The sequence below is a fragment of the Idiotropiscis lumnitzeri genome, chromosome 7, assembly GCF_059441095.1.
Source record: "Idiotropiscis lumnitzeri isolate Australia: NSW breed Sydney's pygmy pipehorse chromosome 7, RoL_Ilum_1.0, whole genome shotgun sequence".
In the NCBI taxonomy this organism is placed as follows: Eukaryota; Metazoa; Chordata; class Actinopteri; order Syngnathiformes; family Syngnathidae; genus Idiotropiscis; species Idiotropiscis lumnitzeri.
The window spans coordinates 23,298,245-23,320,485 of record NC_142397.1 but is presented as its reverse complement, the minus strand read 5'-3'; the positions used below and the strand labels follow the sequence as shown (position 1 = coordinate 23,320,485).

Below are 22,241 nucleotides of genomic sequence, written 5' to 3'. Positions count from 1 at the left end.
TAAGGATGATCTCCCAGATCAACGCAGCCTTGGTGTGAAGTGGAACATAATGGAAGTCTATTTCACATTCCACGTACCCGACATTGAGAAACCATACACACGCAGAGGAGTCCTCTCAACTGTCAACAGTGTATTTGACCCGCTTGGGTTTTTGGCACCAGTGATTATTCAAGGACGCCTCCTTCTAAGAGAACTGTCTCTTCAAACCACAGAGTGGGACTTGCCACTACCAGAGGACATGAAGGGAAGATGGGTGACTTGGCAACAGTCCCTGCAATGTCTCAATGAGATCCATGTTCCCCGTCCATACACCAAGATGTCACTATCCGAAGCTGAACGCACGGAATTATGCTTGTTTTCAGATGCGTCTATGAAAGCAATATGTGCAGTCTCATACCTCAAAGTTATAGCTCCTGATGGCACGACAGAGGTTGGATTTGTCCTAGGGAAAGCACGACTTGCCCCACAGCCAGAGCTAACTGTGCCTAGGCTTGAACTCTGTGCCGCAGTAATGGCAGTTGAAATGGCAGAAGTGATATGTGATGAAATTGATCACTCAATAGACAAAATCAGTTTCTACACAGATAGTAAAGTTGTCCTTGGTTGTATCCACAACCAGTCCAGGCGCTTTTATGTGTATGTAAACAACCGTGTCCGCCGCATCAGAGAGTCAACCACTCCTGAACAATGGCATTATGTCGCGACAGACCACAATCCTGCTGATTATGGTTCACGATCAGTTCCAGCTGCTGCACTAAAAAACACAATGTGGTTCACGGGCCCATCCTTTCTTCAGCGTTCTCCCGAGATCCAGTTGGAGCAACAAGGATTTGACTTGCTGGACCCCGACAATGACACAGAGGTCCGTCCAGAGGTACAGACACTTTGCACAAGCATCACTAATGTTGCACTGAGTTCAAATTGTCTGGAGCGTTTCTCCACATGGAAGTCACTTAAGAGAGCCGTGTCACACCTTATTCATATTGCCCGATGCTTCTCTCAGCCTACAACCGCCACAAAGTGCTCTGGATGGCACATCTGTAAAACCGCTATCTCCCCTGAACTGTTAGAACAAGCGGAGACTGTAATCATTAGAAATCTACAGCTTGAAATATATGCAGACGAAATGCAATGCATCTCTGAGAAACGGAATCTTTCTAAAAATGGTCCACTCCTGAAGCTGAACCCCCTCATTGGCAAAGATAAGCTATTAAGAGTTGGTGGTCGAATTTCTCGTGCAGAGCTGGGAGTTAAAGAAACGAACCCCATAATTTTGCCAGGCAGACACCACTGCACTATCCTCCTAGTGCGCCATCACCATGAGAAGGTGAACCATCAAGGCAGGCATTTCACCGAAGGCGCTGTTCGAGAAGGTGGCTTCTGGATCATCGGAGGAAAACGATGTATTGGTAAAGTCATTAGTAAATGTGTGACATGCAAAAGATTGAGAGGGAAATTCGAGGAACAAATAATGAGCGATTTGCCCGCTGACAGACTCAAAATGGAAAACCCTTTCTCCTATGTGGGAGTGGACATGTTTGGCCCATGGGAGGTATCTGCAAGACGAACAAGAGGGGGGCAAGCGAATAGTAAAAGATGGGCAGTACTCTTCACATGTTTATGTACAAGGGCAGTCCATATTGAAGTCGTGGAGGAAATAAGCTCTTCAAGTTTTATCACTGCATTGAGGCGCTTCTTTGCTCTGCGAGGACCCGCAAAGCTGTTACGTTCCGATTGCGGCACGAACTTTGTTGGTGCTCACAAGGAAATGACAACAACATCGGAGGAAGAAAAGATACAAAATTATCTGCAAGACCAAAGGTGCAAGTAGATATTTAACCCACCACATTCGTCCCATAAGGGAGGAGCGTGGGAACGGATAATCGGAGTGGCTCGCCGGATACTTGACAACATGCTCATGCAGGCTGGTCATGTGCAACTGACTCATGAAATCCTAACTACATTTCTTGCAGAAGTAATGGCCATCATAAATGCACGCCCCTTGTTGCCAGTATCGTCAGACCCAGAAAATCCTCACATCTTGTCACCTGCGATGCTGCTGACACAAAAAACGCAGGCAGCTCCTCAGATCTGCGATAACGTCGGTGAGAAGGACATGTTGAAAAGCCATTGGAAACGTGTTCAGTTCCTTGCGGACAACTTTCGGAGCAGGTGGCGAAAGGAATATTTGAGCAGCCTCCAGTCTAGGCAGAAATGGCATCACAAAACAACCAACATTAAGGAAGGAGATGTCATTCTTCTCAAGGATAAACAAACAAGAAGACATGAGTGGCCAATGGGCGTAATAATAAAGACTGTTCCCAGTGAAGATGGGATCATCCGGAAGGCTGAAGTTAAAGTTGCTTCCCAAGGGACTGTTAGAAACTATTTTCGACCAATTTTAGAGATGGTCTTGCTATGTTCGGGTGGTACTTAAGTTATGTGGTATCCTTAAGATACCAGACGGGGAGTGTTTTGGTCGTTATTATTTTTTCAATTGTTTATAGTTAAGAGACTGTTGCATGCCATTCCCCTTTAAGTCCCAGTTTGGTGGTGCACTGTCCCTTTAAGAGAGTGTCAAAAGTCAGCGCGAGAACAAGCGCTTCCAGCTCTCACAAAGTCTGTTATACACGAAGCCAAGTAGCAGTTAGGTTGTGTCTGACGCTTAAGTCCATAAAACGGCATTCCCTGTAAGTGTTTTCCAAATAATTAACCATTGATTGATGTTATTTAGTAGAGTTGTAAATCGCAAATTAGGATGTGAACTATTTGCATTGCTGACTGTGCCGCCATTTTATTTATTGCTGTGATGTATTTGTTTCAGTTTCACACCTGCCATATAAAGAGAAGGTCTAAACCCATCCTGGCGTCAGTGACTGATTGTGTGGAGGTGTTTAACTAACTGGTTAGCAGAAAGGTTCTGTGAGGCCAGTACAGGGACAATAAAGCCATCACAAGTATCTAAGTTTTACAAAATTTATTTAAGAATTTAATTTAATTTCCATTCCATATTCGTTCTATTATGAAGCAAACACGTACTACTGAAGTTATGTTTTTAATAATATTGCCTTTATTAGTCCCACAATGGGGAAATTCGAGATTCGAACACAGGCCTCCTGGGGAGACGGGGTCCTGAACGCGGCGCCTTAGACCACTTGGCCATCCTGGCAGCCACTCGGCCATCCTGGGTCTTACTGGCTATATTTTTAGTTCATCTGTAACAATCACATTATATCCCTATTGACCTGTCAATGTTGCTAACAGTGTGAAAATGCTGATAGAGGTATTTGTAACTTACTTCATTCGTTCGATAAAGGACAACTCTCCAATGGCAAAGCGCAATTCTCCTCTCAAGAACAAAATGTAAGTAAACTAAAAAGTTAAATAAAATGAAGAAAAGTTCGGGTTCCATTGTTCAAAATGAAATCTTAATACAAATATTCTGTTTAGCCGATTCCTTCAGTCTGGAGCTCGTTGTAGATTATCCATTCATTATCTAAGCTGCATATAAATCCACCGTAAATATTTAACACCGGCGTCGAACAGAGGACCAATGTATGTGGGCGTAACGTAAGTGTCGCGCTAAGCGACCTTGGCTCTGGGGAAAATGGAAATGAAGACCGATTTCAAGGCTGGATTCGAAGGCCGTACGTGACAGCGTGAATTTGGACACCATGCGCAGTTGTGTTGCGCCGAAATTCTTACCTTTACAGTACTTTTATCATTGCAGTATTTTCTATCATTCAGTATTTTTTTTTAATCATTGCAGCATTTTTATATATTTCCCACACAGAAACAAGCGTGGCAGAAATATAAAAAAATAAAATAAAATATTGAATCGAATCGAAATCGGGAATTGAAAATCTAATCAAATCGGGGTTTGACTGAATAGTTACATCCCTAGTATTTAATTATTCTTATTTTTAAAATCTTGTGAAAGTCACCCAAAAATAATAGTTATTTCAAGTAAGCGATAAAGGCCATCCACAAGAAGTAAAGTAGAGTAATAGTCCAATCAAACTGAATGAATGCAACTGATGAATGTGAAGCATGGACACTATCTATTTAATCAATTCTTACCATACTTGTCATTCCTTTGAATCCGTGTACAGAGGACATAAACAGTAAAATGGGAACAATTATACTGACTTAAGACTTGGGATTTTGCTTTTTAATGACATGACAATAAGTCAAGATCTTTCTGCAAAAGAGTATGTTCTGATGTCTGCGTTGCACAGAGCTGCAAAGTTATCCATTTCATCACTCAGCTTGTACCATTTCCAATAATCAAGTTGCAAGTAGAACGTACAAACAAGCCATGTTACCTGATGAAATCCCACTACTAAACAAGCTGAAATGGTCATCACCACATAGTGTAAATGCATACATAGTATGGCCGAAAATCAAATTTTACCAAGTGCACGTATGAACTTGGACTTCACAGAGAATTGTGGACACCTGGAGAGAACAAATGGTCAGGAACCCCGTTAATTTGTGATTGCAAAGGTAGTCAGTGATGCTTCTTCTGGGTTACTCGTAGATGTCATTTTTTTTACGTCATGTTGTCCTGTTGAGTCAGCACTTAACTGTCCTTAGGAGAGGCCAAAACTTGCATGAATAAGTTAAAACCGTTGGGGACCCAAAGTCCGTTAGCTGACGTTTCCACCCTACTGAGTTTTAACACATTAGGAATCCCTGATGCTTGTAATGAGCCGCAGACAGAAGGATGTCAGCTGGGGGTGATCATTGGTGGGAGGGTGCTCAAAGCATTAAACACAAAACTAGCATTCTTAAACGTTGTTGTTGTACGGAGGTTTGTTACATGTACAATAAAAGTAATTTTTCAAAAACAACCCAGCCATCTGTCGCTGATAATCTTTGTTATCCACAAATGTGATCAGTTCAAGCAAGAGAAATGTGTCATTTGGGTGTATGGCTTCAATTACCATATCATGTTCAGTCTTCGTATGCAAGCAAACATTGTACGAACAACAACTCCAGTAAAATCACAAAATGCCAGTATTATTGCAACACCTCAACAACATATTTATTGGCCTATGATGCCATTTTAGTTCCCGAAGAGAAATTTAGAAAAAGTCTGACTTAAGTATTTGTTAAAAACAAAATTTTTATTATTGAAATTCAGCTATGATCACCACTACACTAAACACTTAAAACGCTCGACTGGGGAATTTCTGATAGTCGAATGTTTTGTTTATGTCATCATACATATTTCTGTTTTCAAAATGTAATATATATTTAAATTTAAGAATTGTTATTCCTATTTTCTGACATGATGTACAGGATGTGGTTTAAGTGATGTGAATAAGTACATTTACTGCAAAGTGTAATTGAAAATATGATTTTATGGTGATTAAATTGATGGAGCTCTGACTATGGCCGTTTATAATACAACTCAATTTGTGTAGGTGCTGGTCATTCTAGAAAGAATGTGTGTGTGTGTGTGTGTGCATGGGGGTGGGGGTGCATGTGCGTGTGTGTTTGCACTTCTATTTTCCTCCTCATCTCAGACCCAGTGCCCCTGTGCCCTGGCCTCTCTTTCTCCCCCACTGTGTGTGAGTTTATTCACAGGAAATGCAGGGGAGCCTCACGGGTGGCTGGCCTGATGTAAAGCGACGTGGCGTCTCCAGCGAGCCAGGAACTTAGCATGTCAGGCAGGTCAGCAAGGGGCAAGCAGACAGTCAATAAATATTCAATACAGCATTACCACTCCATGGATCTAATACCTCAGGAAATACCCCCTTTGAAAAAAAATGTAAAATAAAAAAATACTCCAAGCTATTCCCTTCATACAAACCTAGTTGGTTTGAATTGTGCTAGACAACATATAAATGATTATGACTGCATACTAACTTTTTTGGGAGGAGTGAAAGTTCAAAAGAATAGTTTGACCTTTCTCGCCCCATGATCATTTGATCTTTTAGTCAACCAAAATTTACTTAAGAAAATGACAATATTGGTTTTCATATTAGTTGTGGAGGAGTTGAGAAGAAAATAATGTGAGAATTTGTCTTTACAGTGTAGTTGGAATGGAGTGAAATATCTTATGTCTCTTTAATGCAGTGGGTGTTAATCCCAATTAGCAACAAGCTACTTCATTGTGGACACATCACATCAACTCATGCTCTGCTTAGACAGGTGCCCTCAATGGACTGGGTGTGTATGGTGCTGTACCAGCTGCTGATTAACTCGGAGACTAAGATGTTGCTGCTGTATCTTCTGACGCCCTGGCCATCAATGCCGCCTCCTCTGTTTTCTTTTGATAGTTTTTGTCTACTTAGATTTTTAACAAGCGTCTCTTCTGTCTCCACGTCTTTTATTGTGTTGTCTGAGTGTATGGTATTTTATTACTTACACCGCATAGGTTGGTTGAGTATGCTAGTTCATAGTTTCCCATTAAAATGGTTTTCTTTTCTCCATGTGAATAATTAATGGAAACGGATGATTCAGGACAAAGGCTGTGACAACTCCATTAGGAATGTGATGTTGAGAGGTGCCAAATTCATTATTTGACTGGTTAATGCTTGGAAGAGATTTGATTCTGATTATGACAGAAACACTAACATACAAAAACAACAACGAAAAAATTTGCAGTGAGCAGCCCTGAAAGAAGCATTTAAAAATGTGATTTACTCACACGCACACACACGCGCACACACACACACATGCACACACACCCCCACGCACACATATATTTATAAATATATATATATATATATATATATATGCATGTGTGTATGCTGCCTTACCAACTAAACAACTGAATGACCGTTTTAATGTTTCAGCTCTTGCCGAATCAACAATCACAAATGTAATCATCTTAAGAAACAGAAGTGTCAGCATGTTACTGGTCTGATTCTGTTTAATCCCACTTCAGCAGAACGAGGAAACTGAAGTAGTTTTGCCACACTTCTGCAACACATAAGTTGCATTCAAGAGTAGCAATATTTCTCTAGCTATTTCTACCACTTTAAATAGGGTAGAATTGCAAAAAAATAAGAGTATGTGGACCGTTAATATCAATTTGTGAAAAAATAAATTTGACAATATGTGGACATATGAGGTTTCCGCCGGACAGCGACCATAAACGGTGGCTGACTGGTTAGCACGAAGGCCTCAGCGTAGAGGTAGTGGGTTCCGGCTCCGGCCTTCCTGTGTGGAGTTTGCATGTTGTCCCCGTGTAGCATGGGTTTCCTCTGGGTACTCCGGTTTCCTCCCACATTCAAAAACATGCATGGCAGGTTGATTGGGCACTCAAAATTGCCCCTTGGTATGATTGTGAGCGTGGATGGTTCTTCACTCCAAACTCTGCTGCTCAATTATGAATTTCAGCTGCACTACTTGCATCTTGTAGAGAGCAGAATATGATTCTTTTGAGGAAGATTTGTGTCCAGTCGTTCTCAGTTGTCTGTGTAAGGAGTATGCGAAGGTGCATCATTCTAGAGCGGCCTCTCGTGGCTGTCCGTGAAATTATATTGTTTTCATGTCTTTGTAAGGAGTAATAGATATCAGTGCATAAGCCTAGAGTGCCCTCTCATGGCTGTCTGTGACATTTAATATATATGTTTCCATGTCTTAGTTGCTCCAGAGTATAAATCTCAGGAGCTGCCAGCCTATGAAAAAAAGTAAATAAAAAGTATAAAGTATAATACACACACACACACGCATATATACACACACATCCACATGCACCCCCACATGCACACACACACACCACACACACTAATCCCTCCACCGTGCGCTTCAGTTTTCAGGCCTTCAGTGTGCTTCACAGACTTTTCCAACATATTCACAAAAAATACTAAATTAAATAAATGAATAAGAAGAGATGAATTGACTCAGAGGCTTTGTACTTACTCACGGACACTCATACAATGATATTTTTCATGGCAGCAAGATCGACCAATGAGAGCACAAGTGAATTTATCACATCAAATGAAAAGCTGTGCATTATTGCGACCTTTAAACGCTGCAAATGGACAAAAGGCAACAATATAATTATTACTTAGTAAGCTAAAAAAGTAGTCAAGCTATTTAGATGGTGATGGTTAGAAAAAGTTGCATACAACTTTTTATGACAATTTGTAGTGATGGGAAGATGAAGTTTCAAATTTGCTTCAGGAACCAGTTGTTACATTTTTTAACTTCCCCACATGGCATTCTCTGTTCAATATTGGGCTGAAAAAAACACTTGACATTTCTGAAACCCCTTTATTCAAATCAACAGCGGCATCTAGAGGGGTAAAAAAACATCTGGTTTGTGAAGCAAATTTGTAAGTCAATTTTCCCATCTCTATGAAATAGCTATAAAAAATAGTGGTATATAACCTTTTTTTTTAACCACCACCATCTAAGCAACATGAATGACTACTTTAGGCCTACTCTTGTGTGTGTCATGTATCCAGAAGTGTAGGCAGAAATTGTTGGGTTTTTTTCCCCGCCATAAAATTTTATGTCACAAATCAAGAGTAATGTTAACCAGGTATAATAAACATTGTAGTTTTCTGACATCTTGCTTCATATTACACACATTAATGCAGACGCATGCATGCACACACAAACATATACAGTGCTGCGGTAAAGTATTTGCCCCCTGACTGATTTCTGCCTTTTTTGCATATTTTTCACTCAAAGAGGTTTCATTTAATCAAACCAATTTTAATATCACACTGAAAAACACAAGGAGTTATAAAATGCATTTTCTAGATGATAATTTTATTTACCTAGGGAGGAAACAATACAAACCTATCTGGCGCTATGTGAAAAAAAAATTGCCTCCGTTGGTTGAATCACCAAACAACTGTGATTTACGACAGTTTTGGGAAAGCTGTGCGCAACCGGTGCTCAGCGTTCGGGTGGAGGATGCGGAGGGGCCGAGCGTCACAGCCTGGGGTCTGTTGGTAAAAAAGTCCTCAATCAAGGTGCGTGATAGGGCGGGGAAGCCGAGACTGTCCAGTTTGGTGATGAGGATGTCTGGGATGATTGTGTTAAATGCTGAGCTGTAGTCCACAAAGAGCCACAGCATCCTGGCATAGCTCTGCTGTGGTTCCAGGTGGCCCAGCACAACATGCAGAGCAGTGTCGATGGCGTCATCAGTGGATCTGTTAGCCTGGTATGCAAAGGGGAAGGGGTCCAGTGTGGGAGGAAAGCTGTCTCTGATGTGCTGGAGAATCAGTCTCTCAAAGCACTTAATGATGACTGGTGTGAGACCAACAGGACGGTAGTCATTCAGGTGGATTGTGGGTGACTTTTTGGGGACAGGAATGATGGTGGAAGTTTTCAAGCAGGAGGTGATGACTGCTTGAGCCAAAGAGAGGTTGGAGATCCTTCAAAAAACATGTGATAGCTGGTGGGCACATGCTCTGAGGCCTTTGCCTGGTATTCCGTCGGGGCCAGTGGCTTTCCGGGGATTTACTGCCAGGAGCACACGCCTCACATCGTGTTCCTCTAAAGTAAGTGGGGGGTGTCGAGGCATGGAGTGCGGTTGTGTGGCGGTTGGGGTGAGTTAAAGCGAGCAAAGAAGCTGTTCAGCTCCTCCACCAGCGACACACTCTGGTCTAGAGATGTTATGCTACCGCCTCTGTAGTTGGTGATGCTCTATCAACCCTGCCACACTTCTCGTGGTCTGGTGCTCCAACCTCCTCTTGTAGTCCATTTTGGCTTGCTTAATGCCTTTTTTCTGGTCAGCATGAGCCACACTGTAAATAGCTCTGTCGCCTGACCTGCAGGCGGTGTCACAGGCCGTGAGGAGTGAGCAAACCTGTCTGGACATCCAGGGTTTCGTGGTTTGGGAAAGAGCAAATGGTCTTGTTCACGGACACAGTTTCCATAAAGAACTTGATGTACACACTGTGTGTAAACATCAAGGTCCTGATGATCAAAGAGGTCCCAGTGTGTCTGTTGGAAGCAGTCCTGTAATTCATGCCAGGTTTTAATAGCCTTTGTGGGGGTCCTGAATCTACATTTGAGGGGGGTGTACGCAGGTGTGAGCAGCATGGACAGGTGGTCTGACTGGCCGAGGGGAGGGAGGGGGATGGCGCTGTACCTGTGCTTGATGTTTGAATACACATGATTAAGACTGTTTTCTCCCCTCGTTGAGCACTTTACATGCTGGTGGAACTTTGGAAGTACAGTCTTTAAATTGGCCTCATTAAAGTCTCCTGCTACTATATGAACACCATTGGGGTGGGCCCACTGTTGTTTGTTGATGACGCTCGTTAGTAGCGAGAGCACATTGCTAGTGTTAGAATCGGGTGGGATGCAAACAGCAGTGACAATCACTACTGTTAGCTACCTCGGGAGAAAATAAGGCGGACATTTAACGGACATGTACTCGATGTCGGGGGAGGAGTGGTTCTCTACGATCAAGCTGTTATTGCACCAGACCTCATTGTTCAGGGTGTACCCAACCTACTGCCCAAAGACAGTTGGGATAGGCTGCGGCACGCCCGTGACCCTTGTGAGGACAAGCATTTCAGATAATGTATACACTCAGTTTGATTTACTTAAAAAAATTACTTACATACTTTGCAAATAGGGTAGCACGGTGGCCAACTGGTTAGCACGATGGCCTCACAGTGAGAGACAGCATCGGGCGTGGGTTCAATCCGGCTCCGGCCATCCTGTGTGGAGTTTGCATATTCTCCCCGTGCCTGCGTGGGTTTCCGCCGGGTACTCCGGTTTCCTCCCATATTCCAAAAACATGCATGGCAGGCCGATTGAACACTCTAAATTGCCCCTATGTATGAGTGTGAGCGCGGATGGTTGTTCGTCTCTGTGTGCCCTGCAATTGGCTGGAGACTAGTTAAGGGTGTCCCCCGCCTACTGCCCGAAGATAGCTGGGATAGGCTCCAGCGCCCCCCGCAACCCTAGTTAGGAGAAGCGGTATAGATAATGGATGGATGGATACTTTGCAAATATTGTGCTATATTAGCTGTACATATTTAGCACGTCTCAGAACTAAACATTGTGGGCAGTTTTGAGAAATGTTTCGAAGAAAAATGCCAGTAAAGATGTCTCCTTAGAACACTCCACAGCTCCTTCAGTGATAGACTGTTACACCCTCGCTGTACGAAAGAGAGATTTCGCCGCTCCTTCCTGCCGGCTGCTGTCAGACTTTTTAACAAGAACATTAGGTCAGGCCTACAAACGGGCGGGCATATGTGCAATTGTGCAGTCCTAGAATGCAATACACACTACTACTGGGCTTTATCCACTGCTGTACTTAAATACTGACCAATGCTGAATTTTGTTTACCATTTCAGTATTCTTTTTACAGTACTTTTATCACTGCAGTATTTCTATAATTGCAGTACTTTCACTATTACAGTACTTTTTTCATTGCAGTATATTTTATCATTGCAGTATATTTTATCATGACAGTACTTTTATCATTCCAGTATTTTCTATCATTGCAGTACTTTTACATCATTTCAGTACTCTTACCATTACAGTACTTTTATCATTGCAGTACTATTATCATTGCAGTAATTTCAATCATTCAGTATTTTTTATCATTGCAGCGTTTTTATTCATTTCCCCTCTGTACCATGGACAAGGCATTAGGAGTGTTTCCTTACACTTGTATATGTTGTGGGATGTAAGTGTGTATATACTTGGGGATCTGTGTATATACGTTTATACTGTGTATATTCACATGCTTTTTATGAATGTCTACTGCTAATGTTATACATTAAGGGCTACATTACGCCGCCGCCTCTGTGTGATCTATATCTTTGCTGCTGTAACACCTCAAATTTCCCCATTGTGGGACTATTAAAGGACATCTTTATCTTTATTTATATATGATTTGTTGCGGAGTGTTGGTTTAAGAAGTTAAAGGTCGATACAAGAATTCATGAATCCCTAGGAGGCAGCATACAATCCAACATGTACCCTGTTTTTCTCAGCCACTGCTCTCACTCATACCCACACACTACTCCACACAAATAGACAGCATTAACATTTCATGTTTCCTTTGTAGCCACGCATCAGAAATGCATCCCTTTCACTCTTAAAATCCCCTGTTTGTACTACAATTTTGTTGGGAGTCTAGTGTGCAGGTCAAAATCGTCTTGATCCTCCTTAGCCGCAAAACTACTGTCTTTCTGTTTTATGCAGCTAGATTGAGACAAATCTTGTGATCCATGTTAAAACTTCTCACACTGGGCATGTGGAGATAGTCAAGGTGGTTCATCAACTAATCTAAGCTCTACATAGATCTACTAATACACTCCTACCTATCTGATCAGTGATATAGGTCTGTAAAACAGTAACTGATGACAATTGCTGGGAAATTCCAGCATCTAGTTTTACGAGTGTGTGTGTGTGTGTGGGGGGCACGTATCAGTGAGGATAAAATGATGACAACTTTTGATGTGAGCATATTTGTGATGACTTATTTATCGGATTATACTACTATCCCTGCTTTGACCAACCTCCCAACACACAAATTGATAAACACAATTTGGGCAACAACTGAGCGACCACCAAAAAATAATCACGTTGGGTCTTAGATGGAGTAGTGTAGTCCAGACCAGAGCAGTTATGAGAGATTCCAAAAGAATACTCCAAAAATAAATTGTTCTGAGTTATGTTGTAATATACTTGAATCAAGACGTTAGAACCAAAATGACAGTCCCATGTGGGACCGTCACGCAGAAGATACCAGTGGAGAGACCAATCGTCAGAACAGTGTTTCAATGATAGGGAGCAAATACATAGCACTCACCTGAATCACCACACGGAAACCACCACATGGAAAAGACACAGAAAACAATGATGATTAACGCAAACGCAAAAAACGAAAATAATAAAATAATTTGGAAACCATCAGGTATACTAATCTAAGTGCAGACAATTAATTAATTCAAAGCATTCAACATAAAGACGCATTAACTAGGGAAACATCAATAATACAAAATAATTGACTTAATGAGTGGTAAACATTTTTGTCTGACTTCATAAATCACAGTATTTTCATGGGCAACCTTTAACATACTCATCAGATTGACCATTTGTGTCAATATCTTTTCAAATATCTATTCAAAATAATCCACTATATCACCATGTAGTTCAAATAACTTAACTGTCGACATGAACTTAGTACTATGGTCCTATGTATGCGACGTATACGCAGGAGTGACATATACTTGAAAAAAAATTCACAGGCAGCCACGAGAGGGCACTCTAATCTTATGCACCGATATCTCCTACTCCTTACGAAGACAACGGAGAATGACTGAACACTAATGCCCCTCAATAGAATCAATCATATTCTGCAGATTACAAAGTTACAAGTAGTGAAATTTGCAGCTGTAAACCGTAACCGATCAGCAGAGGGAAAGTTTGGAGTTAATGAGAAACTTGTTCAGGACTACGGAAGCTACTCTTATTGCAATGAAAAAAAAAAAAAAATCATTACCGCCCCTTTTTTTCATAACGATAATGAGACGATGATGCGCTAAACGTGGCTCTTTGATGATGAAAAACGTGACGTACATGAATTTTCAGTGACAGGACAAGCCAGGATAAAATTGTTTGCAATGGGGTCCATCAGATCGTCAACATTTATGATATCCCCTCCTATTGTACAAATATTCTGTCTTTCAAAAAATTTGCAATGCTGGTGAAACCAAACCTCGTTTGGGCACGCCCACCACTGGTACAGCACGCACGGCGTACGTGTCGCACACAGCGAGTGAGAGACGGTAAGGCAGAGGGAGACGCCAGCCAAGCGTCACCCTTCGCATTAGAGTCATTTTGGAGAGAAGCGCTTTCCTAAAAAGTGAATCAAGCTCGGAAAGCTAATTCGTTCTGATAAGAGCAAGATGTTACAAGCAGAAAAGTCATGTTTGACTGTGGTACTGTATTCGAACAAGTTTACTTCAAATCTTTGTTGTTAAAACGTTTTTATTTTATGTTGCTTTAATTGAAAGAAAGCCACAACATTTGCCAAATAAAATGTTTTGGTTCTTGGCTTATTTTGGAGCAATGAGCATTGATTCCACTGTTACCACTTATATCTGTTTGTAATGCATAATCTTTAGTAGTCGATCAGAAAGTCTTTGCTTTTGGGTGGAAACCTTGTATGCCTATTTTTAACTTCTTCTTTCCTTTCGGCTTTTCCCTTCAGGGGTCGCCACAGCGAATCAGTTTACTCCATCTAACCATGTCTTCTGCATCTTCTGCTCTCACACCAACTAAACTAAATGTCCGGTATTCTCGCGACCATAAGGGACACTTTAAAGTCCCAAATATTCTCCAAAACAGACGAGACACCCTGTAATGCGAAGCGCCTTGTGTATAAACTGAGACTCTTAGATCTGTACACATGCCATTCTCTCATGCAACAGGTATGCTTAAGGATTTCAGTGTGCATGTTAGCACACCCTGCTGGTTGAGACTACAGTATGCAGAATTGGCTGTGACGAATAAATGCTGTAAATACTCCTTTTGGTGATGGTTTACAATATAATACATCTTTAATGAGACAGTCAGTTAGGACAGACCATTATGTATGTGGGGAAGAAGGTTGGACAAAACGGCAGCAGTCCACAATGTCGTAGTCTGTCTCATCATTCATGTTATTGCAAGCAAGAAACACCACAGTTTAGAAAAAAAAAACACACTGCCCAAAGCACACCACGCATGACAGCTCTCTAACCAGCCATCTGATTGGCTGAGGCTGAAAGAATCCCAAAATGCATTGAGGTGCTCTTTTTTTGTGTGGTTTTTATTTCTTTTTGGGACCTGAATGGATAGGAGCGATACATGTTTTGTCTGAATTGTATTTCTTTTTTATTGTTTGCTTGTATGCTGTTCAGTTATAGTTTTGGTTTTGATTTAAAACCGTGACTGTAATGCGTGTGGTGCCTCGTGACATCCCTCCCCTGACATTATTGATTTGCAATATTATCATGAGAGGTCCCCTAATTCTTGTGGGAATGCCATTGGCAAAGCTGCTGGTCTCTAAATCAGGGCATGCGTAAGCCAAAAACAACAATGGCAGGAAGAGTGAGTCCGCCAGTGCCCACTTGAACATTGTGCTGTAGGTGAGGCTCAAGTTTATGGTATGTCTCCACACTCAGGTATGTGCCAAGGCAATGAATAGAAAGGACTTTGTGAGAGGACCTGCTAGGTGCTTCCACTTCAAGTAACGCGACTGCCTCTCTATCATGAACACCTTTTCTGTTCATGTTTATTTTTTGTGTAACCTTAACCTTCGTGTTAGCATATCTTACACCTATTCACCCTGTTCTTTATTCTTTTGTAAATGAATATAACTTACCTTCTAAAATGAAATATCTGTTTTTGATCTAGTATTTAGTCAAATAAACCGGCAAAAATTTTTACTTTTACTCCAGTGTGACTCATGTATGTTTTTATTTCTACTTCATTATGCATTTTGGGCAGTGGTGGACGGTCAAGGCCTTCTCTGCTGGCCTAACATAATCAAGAAATCATGATCATCTTCCCATTGATGTCTCATTATATCCTAGTGTTGTATTTTTAGGTGAGAGTTGTTATCCAATCAGAATTCAGCTAGCTCGTGTTGCCAGGCAGATTTCACAATCCCAGTAGCACGCACTATTCATCCGTTACAATTGTGTGGGCATCTGCTCAGTCCAAGTCAATTTGCTCTCAGAGTTGATAGACAGTTACAATAACCAATCAGATCATGAGTTGGTTAGAGTGAGCCTTCTCGCTGGCCTTATGCTGAAGGTGATGAACGCGTTTTGAGATTGGATACGCACTCGTGAGGGGGCTGCGCTCCGCAGAATCAACACACCTAGAAGTCGTAATTGGCGACCATATATTCTTGCTTTTTTAAAGCACAATGGCCGAAGGAGCAAAAAGTGTGGATTTAATTGCGAATACACTTGCGAGGCCAATTTCAAGACGGACCTTTCAAGAGAAGCTAGGTCGTTCAATACTCACTCAGTACTGTGTAAGTAACTCTTCTAGAACTGTGTATTCCACTTTCTCTCTGTCCACTGTGAAGAGAGGGAAATTTGAGGACCAAGCAAATATTCTCGATGAAGATACACTGTCATTTAGGTCTCTGAACAAAGTGCGATGGCACTTGCGGCACCAAGCTGTCAATGCTGTTCTGAGGAACTATACTGAGCTTCAAAAATTCTGCAAAAGAGAATTCACTGAAAACAGAGATCAAGTGGCAAAGTACTGCTACAAAAACCTGAGTGATTCAAAGTTCAACTTTACTGTTACTGCTTTGGGAGATGTTTTGGGTTAGCTACCACAACTCTGCCTCATTTGCTGGAAGGACACTGCCAATACTTGGCTGAGGAGGATGTACAGTGGAGTGACTGCCAATGGGGACCTCGTCAGCTGAAGGGAGAAATACTGGTGAGGTTACTAAGTAAGTAACATTAGTAACCTCTGTCATCACATGGACCACAGCAGTGGTAAAGAAGGTCCACCAGCGTCTGCACTTCCTGGGAGTCCTCAGGAAATTGAACCTGGACAAGAAGCTGCTGCTGGCCTTCTACCACTCGTCCATCGAGAGCCTGCTGACCTACTGTGTCTCCACCTGGTACAGCGGCTGCACTGAGGCGGACAGAGTGAGGCTCCAGAGGACGGTCAAAACTGCGCAAAGGATTATTGGCTGCCCTCTCCCCTCACTGTCGGACATCTACACCGCCGGGTGCCTCAGCAGGGCTCTCAATATCGTCAAAGACAATACCCACCCAAACTCACACCTGTTCGACCTGATGCCCTCTGGCAGGCGCTACAGGTGCATCAAATCAAGGACTAATAGACTGAGAAACAGTTTCTTTCCAAGAGCCATCTCCATTCTGAACTCTCACACACACACACACACACGACCACCCTTACCTTGCAGAACAGCGACATGATGTGTTTTTATATTTCCTATTTTGTATTATTTTCCATCTTATTATTTATTCTCTTATTTATATAATTTATATATTTAATTAAATTATTGTTGTATTGCACTGGAGAGGGGAGCTCTCTAATCTCGTTGCACACTTAAGTACAATGACAATAAAGGGATTTCTGATTCTGATCAGTTCTTCAAGTGTTGACTTAATAGGTTTTGTTCAGTGCTTTTGTTTTGTTCCAATGCCGAAGTTGCAAATAATTGAAAAAATATTTGCTATGTATATCGTATTTAGTCCTTAAAGTATCAAATGACAGCAAATAGTCCGAGTCCAATATATATAAATCTTGAATTTTCTCCCGACCCCTCAGAGCCATAGTAGTACTAATTCTCGGTATCTTATTTGCCCATAAGAATTGAAGTAGTAGCTTTTTAAATTTCTTAAACCAATCAGCAGTTGGTGGCAAGGGGATATTACAAAATATGTATAATATCTTCGGCAATATATTCATCATGTAAATATTAATTCTACCAATCACAGACATTGGAAGGAGCCTCCATCTATTAAATCTACTTGTGATTATTTCAGTAAGCGATTCAAAATAATGTGGAACAATCAAATCTAAATTTGGAAGAATTTGTATACCCAGATAAATGAATTTAGTAACTGAATTGAATTGCGAAACAACTATAGGTGGGTTCTCCCTCCCTTCCTTGTCCAACAATAATATAGATGACTTTAGTTTGTTGACTACATACCCTGAAATATATCCAAACTCATCAATTAATTTCATCAGAGCAGGAATAGACACATTTAATCTTGAGAGAAATAATATTACATCGTCAGCATATAGGGAAAGCTTGCTCCTGACCAATTGTCATGTCATTATCCACACCGCTTATCCAGTACAGGGTCGCGGGAGAGTGCTGGAGCCTATCCCAGCTGACTACGGGCGAAAGTCCCACCACACCCTGAACTGGTCGCCAGCCAGTCACAGGGCAGACATAGACACCATCACTGAGTGGGAACTGAACCCACGCTGCCCACACACAACTCAGGCGAGTGTACCACTACATCATCAGTGACTCCTGACCAATTGTGATTCCTGTAATATCCAAATGTGATCTCACCGCTATAGCGAAAGGTTCCATTGCTAAAGTGAAAAGCAGAGGAGATAAAGTACATACTTGGCGGCATCCACGTCTAACTACAATGGGTTTAGACACATTTTTGTTTGTTAAAATCTCTGCGGTTGGATGTGTATATAATAGTTATACCCATTTTAAAAATGTTGGTCCAAAACCAATACGTGTCAACACATCGAAAAGGTATGGCCACTCCACGCTATCAAATGCTTTTTCAGCATCTAGGGAGAGGAGGGCCATGTCTGTAATATTATCCAAATCTTGAACAATGTTAAGAACCCTCCTTACATTGAGCAAACCTTGGCGACCCAGAATAAAGCCATTTTGATCCCTATGAATGATTGATGGAAGAATATCTTGTAAGCGTGTTGCCAAAAGTTTACAGAGTATCTTTAAGTCTGAGTTTAACAAACTAATTGGCCTCATGTTGTCACATTTATTATTCGGCTTTCCTGGCTTAGGCAATAATACAATCAGGGTGGAGGTCATTGATCCAGGAAGGATGCCATTCATAAAAGCTTCACGTAGCATTTCCAAAATTGGTTTTACTAGCATATCTTTAGATACCTTGAAGAAATCAGTTGGAAAACCATCAAGACCTGTTTTTTTTGCTTGCGCTCATGCTATCAATTACTTTAATGATTTCCTTTTCACTGATCTCACTATCCAATTGATGACTAGTTTCAAATGCGATTTGCAGTATATTTATTTTATCAAGACACAAATTTTGTGTATTTTCATCTGGGAGGCTCTGAGAGGCATAAAGCTTCCCATAGTAATTTCAAAACTCTCTATTTATCTCTGTTTGTCCATTATCGTTTCACCTTTTGCATTTATTACTGATGTTGTGGCAGTTGGAATGAACACACACGTCTGACTGGAAACACATCTTGATTTGAAGACTGCCCACAAGAGAATAATGCACAATCATAAATTTGCGCCAAAAATCTTTTCATGAACACGCCCCCAAACAGTATGCCTGCTGGGTGAGAGGCATGGTCCGAATGTCCACCACACAGCCCCACCCCGAACACCCAGAAGGACACTCAACGACTACGTAGGCCATCCCTTACTGGAGCAGGTGAAACCCGTTGGGTAGAGGGGTCAGGTGAGACAGGAGCGGGAGCATGACACTCAACGCCGTCGCATGGAAGTGAGGGCGAGGACTTCGGAGGACGACCGCGAAGAGGGACCTGGGCCGGCACCAGCACATCGCCCGCAACCAAATAAGTTGTTTTGAGCCTATCTAACATATGCACTCCTTTCGCCCACCCATATCCAGTACAAAACTCTTATCGCCATGCTCCAGCACCCTAAACGAGCCGTCATACGGTGGCTGGAGGGGCGAGCGGTGGGCATCGTGGCGCACAAAAACAAAACGTGCCGACATAAGCGCTGACGGTACAAACACCTTGGGAATACAGTGGTGAACCGGGGAAGGGGTCAGAGGCCCCCCCGACAAAAAAGAAAAGGGCGGAGCGCCTGAACCATCCGGCAGAAATTCACCAGAGACACGAAGTGGCTGACCAAGCACCAACTCAGCAGGAGCGGCGTTAAGATCTTCCTTCGGCGCTGAACGTAAGCCAAGCAAAACCCACAGAAGACGGTCGACCCAGTTACCGTCCGATAAAGCAGCTCGTAGCGCAGCTTTAAGTGATCGTGAAAACGTTCACACAGACCGTTAGCCTGCGGATGGTAGGCAGTAGTGCGGTGTACGCGCACGCCCAAAGACTCTGCCAAGGCCGACCAGAGCTCGGACACAAATTGGGGGCCCATGTCTGAGGTGATATCGGACGGCGTGCAATAACGCGCGACCCAGGACGACAGAAACGCACGCGCTATGTATACCGTGGTTGTGGAGGACAGAGGAACCGCCTCTGGCCATCTAGTCGTCCTAGTCCACCATGGTGAGTAGATGCGTAAAACCCTGCGAAGGGGGTTGGGGACCTACTAAGTCCACGTGCACATGGTTGAACCGCCTTGCCGGAATCTGAAAAGGTTCAAGGTTTGACCTGGTGTGCCGGTGGACTTTGGAGCGCTGACATGCTACACAGGCCGCTGCCCACATCCTGACGTCCTTACGAAGCCCCGGCCAGACAAACTTGGCCCCAACCAGCTTGACTGATGCACGGACGCCAGGGTGTGACAGGGAGTGGATCGAATCAAAAACCCGGCGACGCCATTCCAACGGAACCTCAGGACGAGGGCGGCCTGTGGACACATCGCAGAGGAGAGAAGGGCTGCCATCACGCATCACTACTTCCTCAAGTTTAAGAGCCGTACTAACTGCCTTGATATGGCGGATGTCAGGATCATTGTACTGGTCGGCAGCCATTTCTGAAAAACCAACCCGAGCTGGACTGGACATACGATTGCGCGTGACAAACAATCAGCTACAGGGTTACACTTCCCGGCCACGTGCCGAACGTCCGTCGTAATCTCAGAAATGGCCATTAAGTGCCGTTGCTGGCGGGCCGACCATGGTTCGGTAACCTTCGACATTGCGAATGTAAGTGGTTTTTGATCCACATAAGCCGTGAAACGGCGTCCCTCAAGAAGGAAGTGGCGTGTTGCAAGGTACAATGCCAACAACTCTCGGTCAAAAACGCTATACTTGCGCTCGTTATCCCGCAGCTTACGACTGAAAAATGCAAGAGACTGCCAAACATTCGCCATGAGCTGCTCAACCACTGCCCCTACAGCTATATCAGATGCATCTGTAGTCAAAGCCACTTGCGCAGTCGCGATCGGGTCGACCAGGAGGGTCGCACCTGCGAGGGCGTCCTTAGCGTGTTGAAAAGCTTGTTCCCGCTGTAGAAACCACTCAATAAGATCATTAGCCTTCGTGTTTTTTAGGGCACTGTTAAGAAAATGCAGGAGGTGGGCTGCACGCGGAAGGAACCGGTTATAAAAATTAACCATGTCCAAACACTCCTGCAGCGCCTTAACCGAGGCTGGGCGAGGGAATTCCACCACTGCCTTCACCTTGGCGGGCAAGGGGACCGCACCCTGTGCTGAAATCCGGTGGCCCAAGAAATCGATCTCAGGCAGACCAAACTGACATTTCGCTGGGTTAACGATCAGGCCATGCGAATCAAGACGCTTAAAAAACCTCTGCTCAGTGCGACAGATGTTCCTCTGGTGAAGGACTGGCCATCAGAATGTCGTCGAGATATACGAACACAAAGTCAAGGTCGCACAACACAGTCAATCTTTGAAAAGTCTGTGCTGCCCCTTTCAGTCTAAAAGGCATGCGCAGGAATTCAAAAAGCTCAAACGGAGTTATCACAGCGGTTTTGGGCACTTCATCGGCCCGCACAGGCACCTGGTGGTAGCCACGGACCAAGTCCACTTTTGAAAGAATGGCGGTGCCCGGCAAACGAGCGGAAAAATCCTGAAAGTGTGGAATGGGGTAAGGGTCATGCGTGTCCCATCGTTAAGCCGACGAAAATCACCGCCAGGAACCATCATTTTTCGGCATCATATGAAGGGCGAGGCCCACGGACTGTTAGAACGCCTCACAATCCCCAAACGCTCCATTTTAACAAACTCCCCTTTCGCAATAGCCAATTTGGCCGCGTCAAGGCGACGCGCGTGGGCAAAAACTGGCGGGCCAACCGTGGGAATGAAATGCTCCACCCCGTGCTTTGTGTCGGTGGTGGAAAAAAAGGGAGTCGTTAGAGACGCAAAGTCTCTCAGCAAACATTGATAAACGTCACCCGATGCCAAATAATTTTCATGCGTTCATGGCCCGCGTAACCCGGCCTCACACGGAAAAGAAGCAAAAAACACAGCGTCAGTTAAACGGCGGTTAGCGACATCAACGAGCAGTCCATGTGCACACAGAAAATCCGTGCCGATAATTGGAACTGTGATCGAGGCCACAAGAAAGTTCCACTGGAAATCACGTCCATGGAAGCACACTGTCACCAACCTGGAACCAAAGCTGATGATGGGCGAGCCGTTAGCTGCACACAGGGGTGGTCCGCAAACACCGCCCGCCTTATGCACAGCGGAGAGTGTAAGCCGGCTGACTTGCGACCCGCAGTCCACCAGGAAACGTCTTCCTGACGACGAGTCTGTGATGAAAAGCAGCTTGTTTTCCTAGCCGGCCCCCACAGCCGCTACTGAACGCCGGCGTTGGGGTTTCCCGGAGCCTCATAGTTGCAGGGGGGAACACAACGCCGAGCCTTGGCGCCGAACCGGTGATGGA

General features: G+C 43.4%; 1 protein-coding gene across 13 annotated transcripts in view; it reads right to left on the bottom strand.

Annotated features, from left to right (window-relative positions):
- Positions 1-22,241, bottom strand: part of bcas3 (BCAS3 microtubule associated cell migration factor) — a 474,526-nt gene that overhangs the window by 135,056 nt on the left and 317,229 nt on the right. Inside the window, exon 23 of one of the 13 annotated variants that reach the window (XM_088299840.1) lies at positions 11,634-12,751. The exons of the other annotated variants lie outside the window; for them this stretch is intronic. Within the exon in view, the coding sequence (XP_088155966.1) occupies positions 12,720-12,751 (32 nt within the window). The 3' untranslated portion in view covers positions 11,634-12,719. Of the gene's footprint in view, positions 1-11,633; positions 12,752-22,241 lie in introns of those variants that run through there. 13 annotated transcript variants of the gene reach the window in all.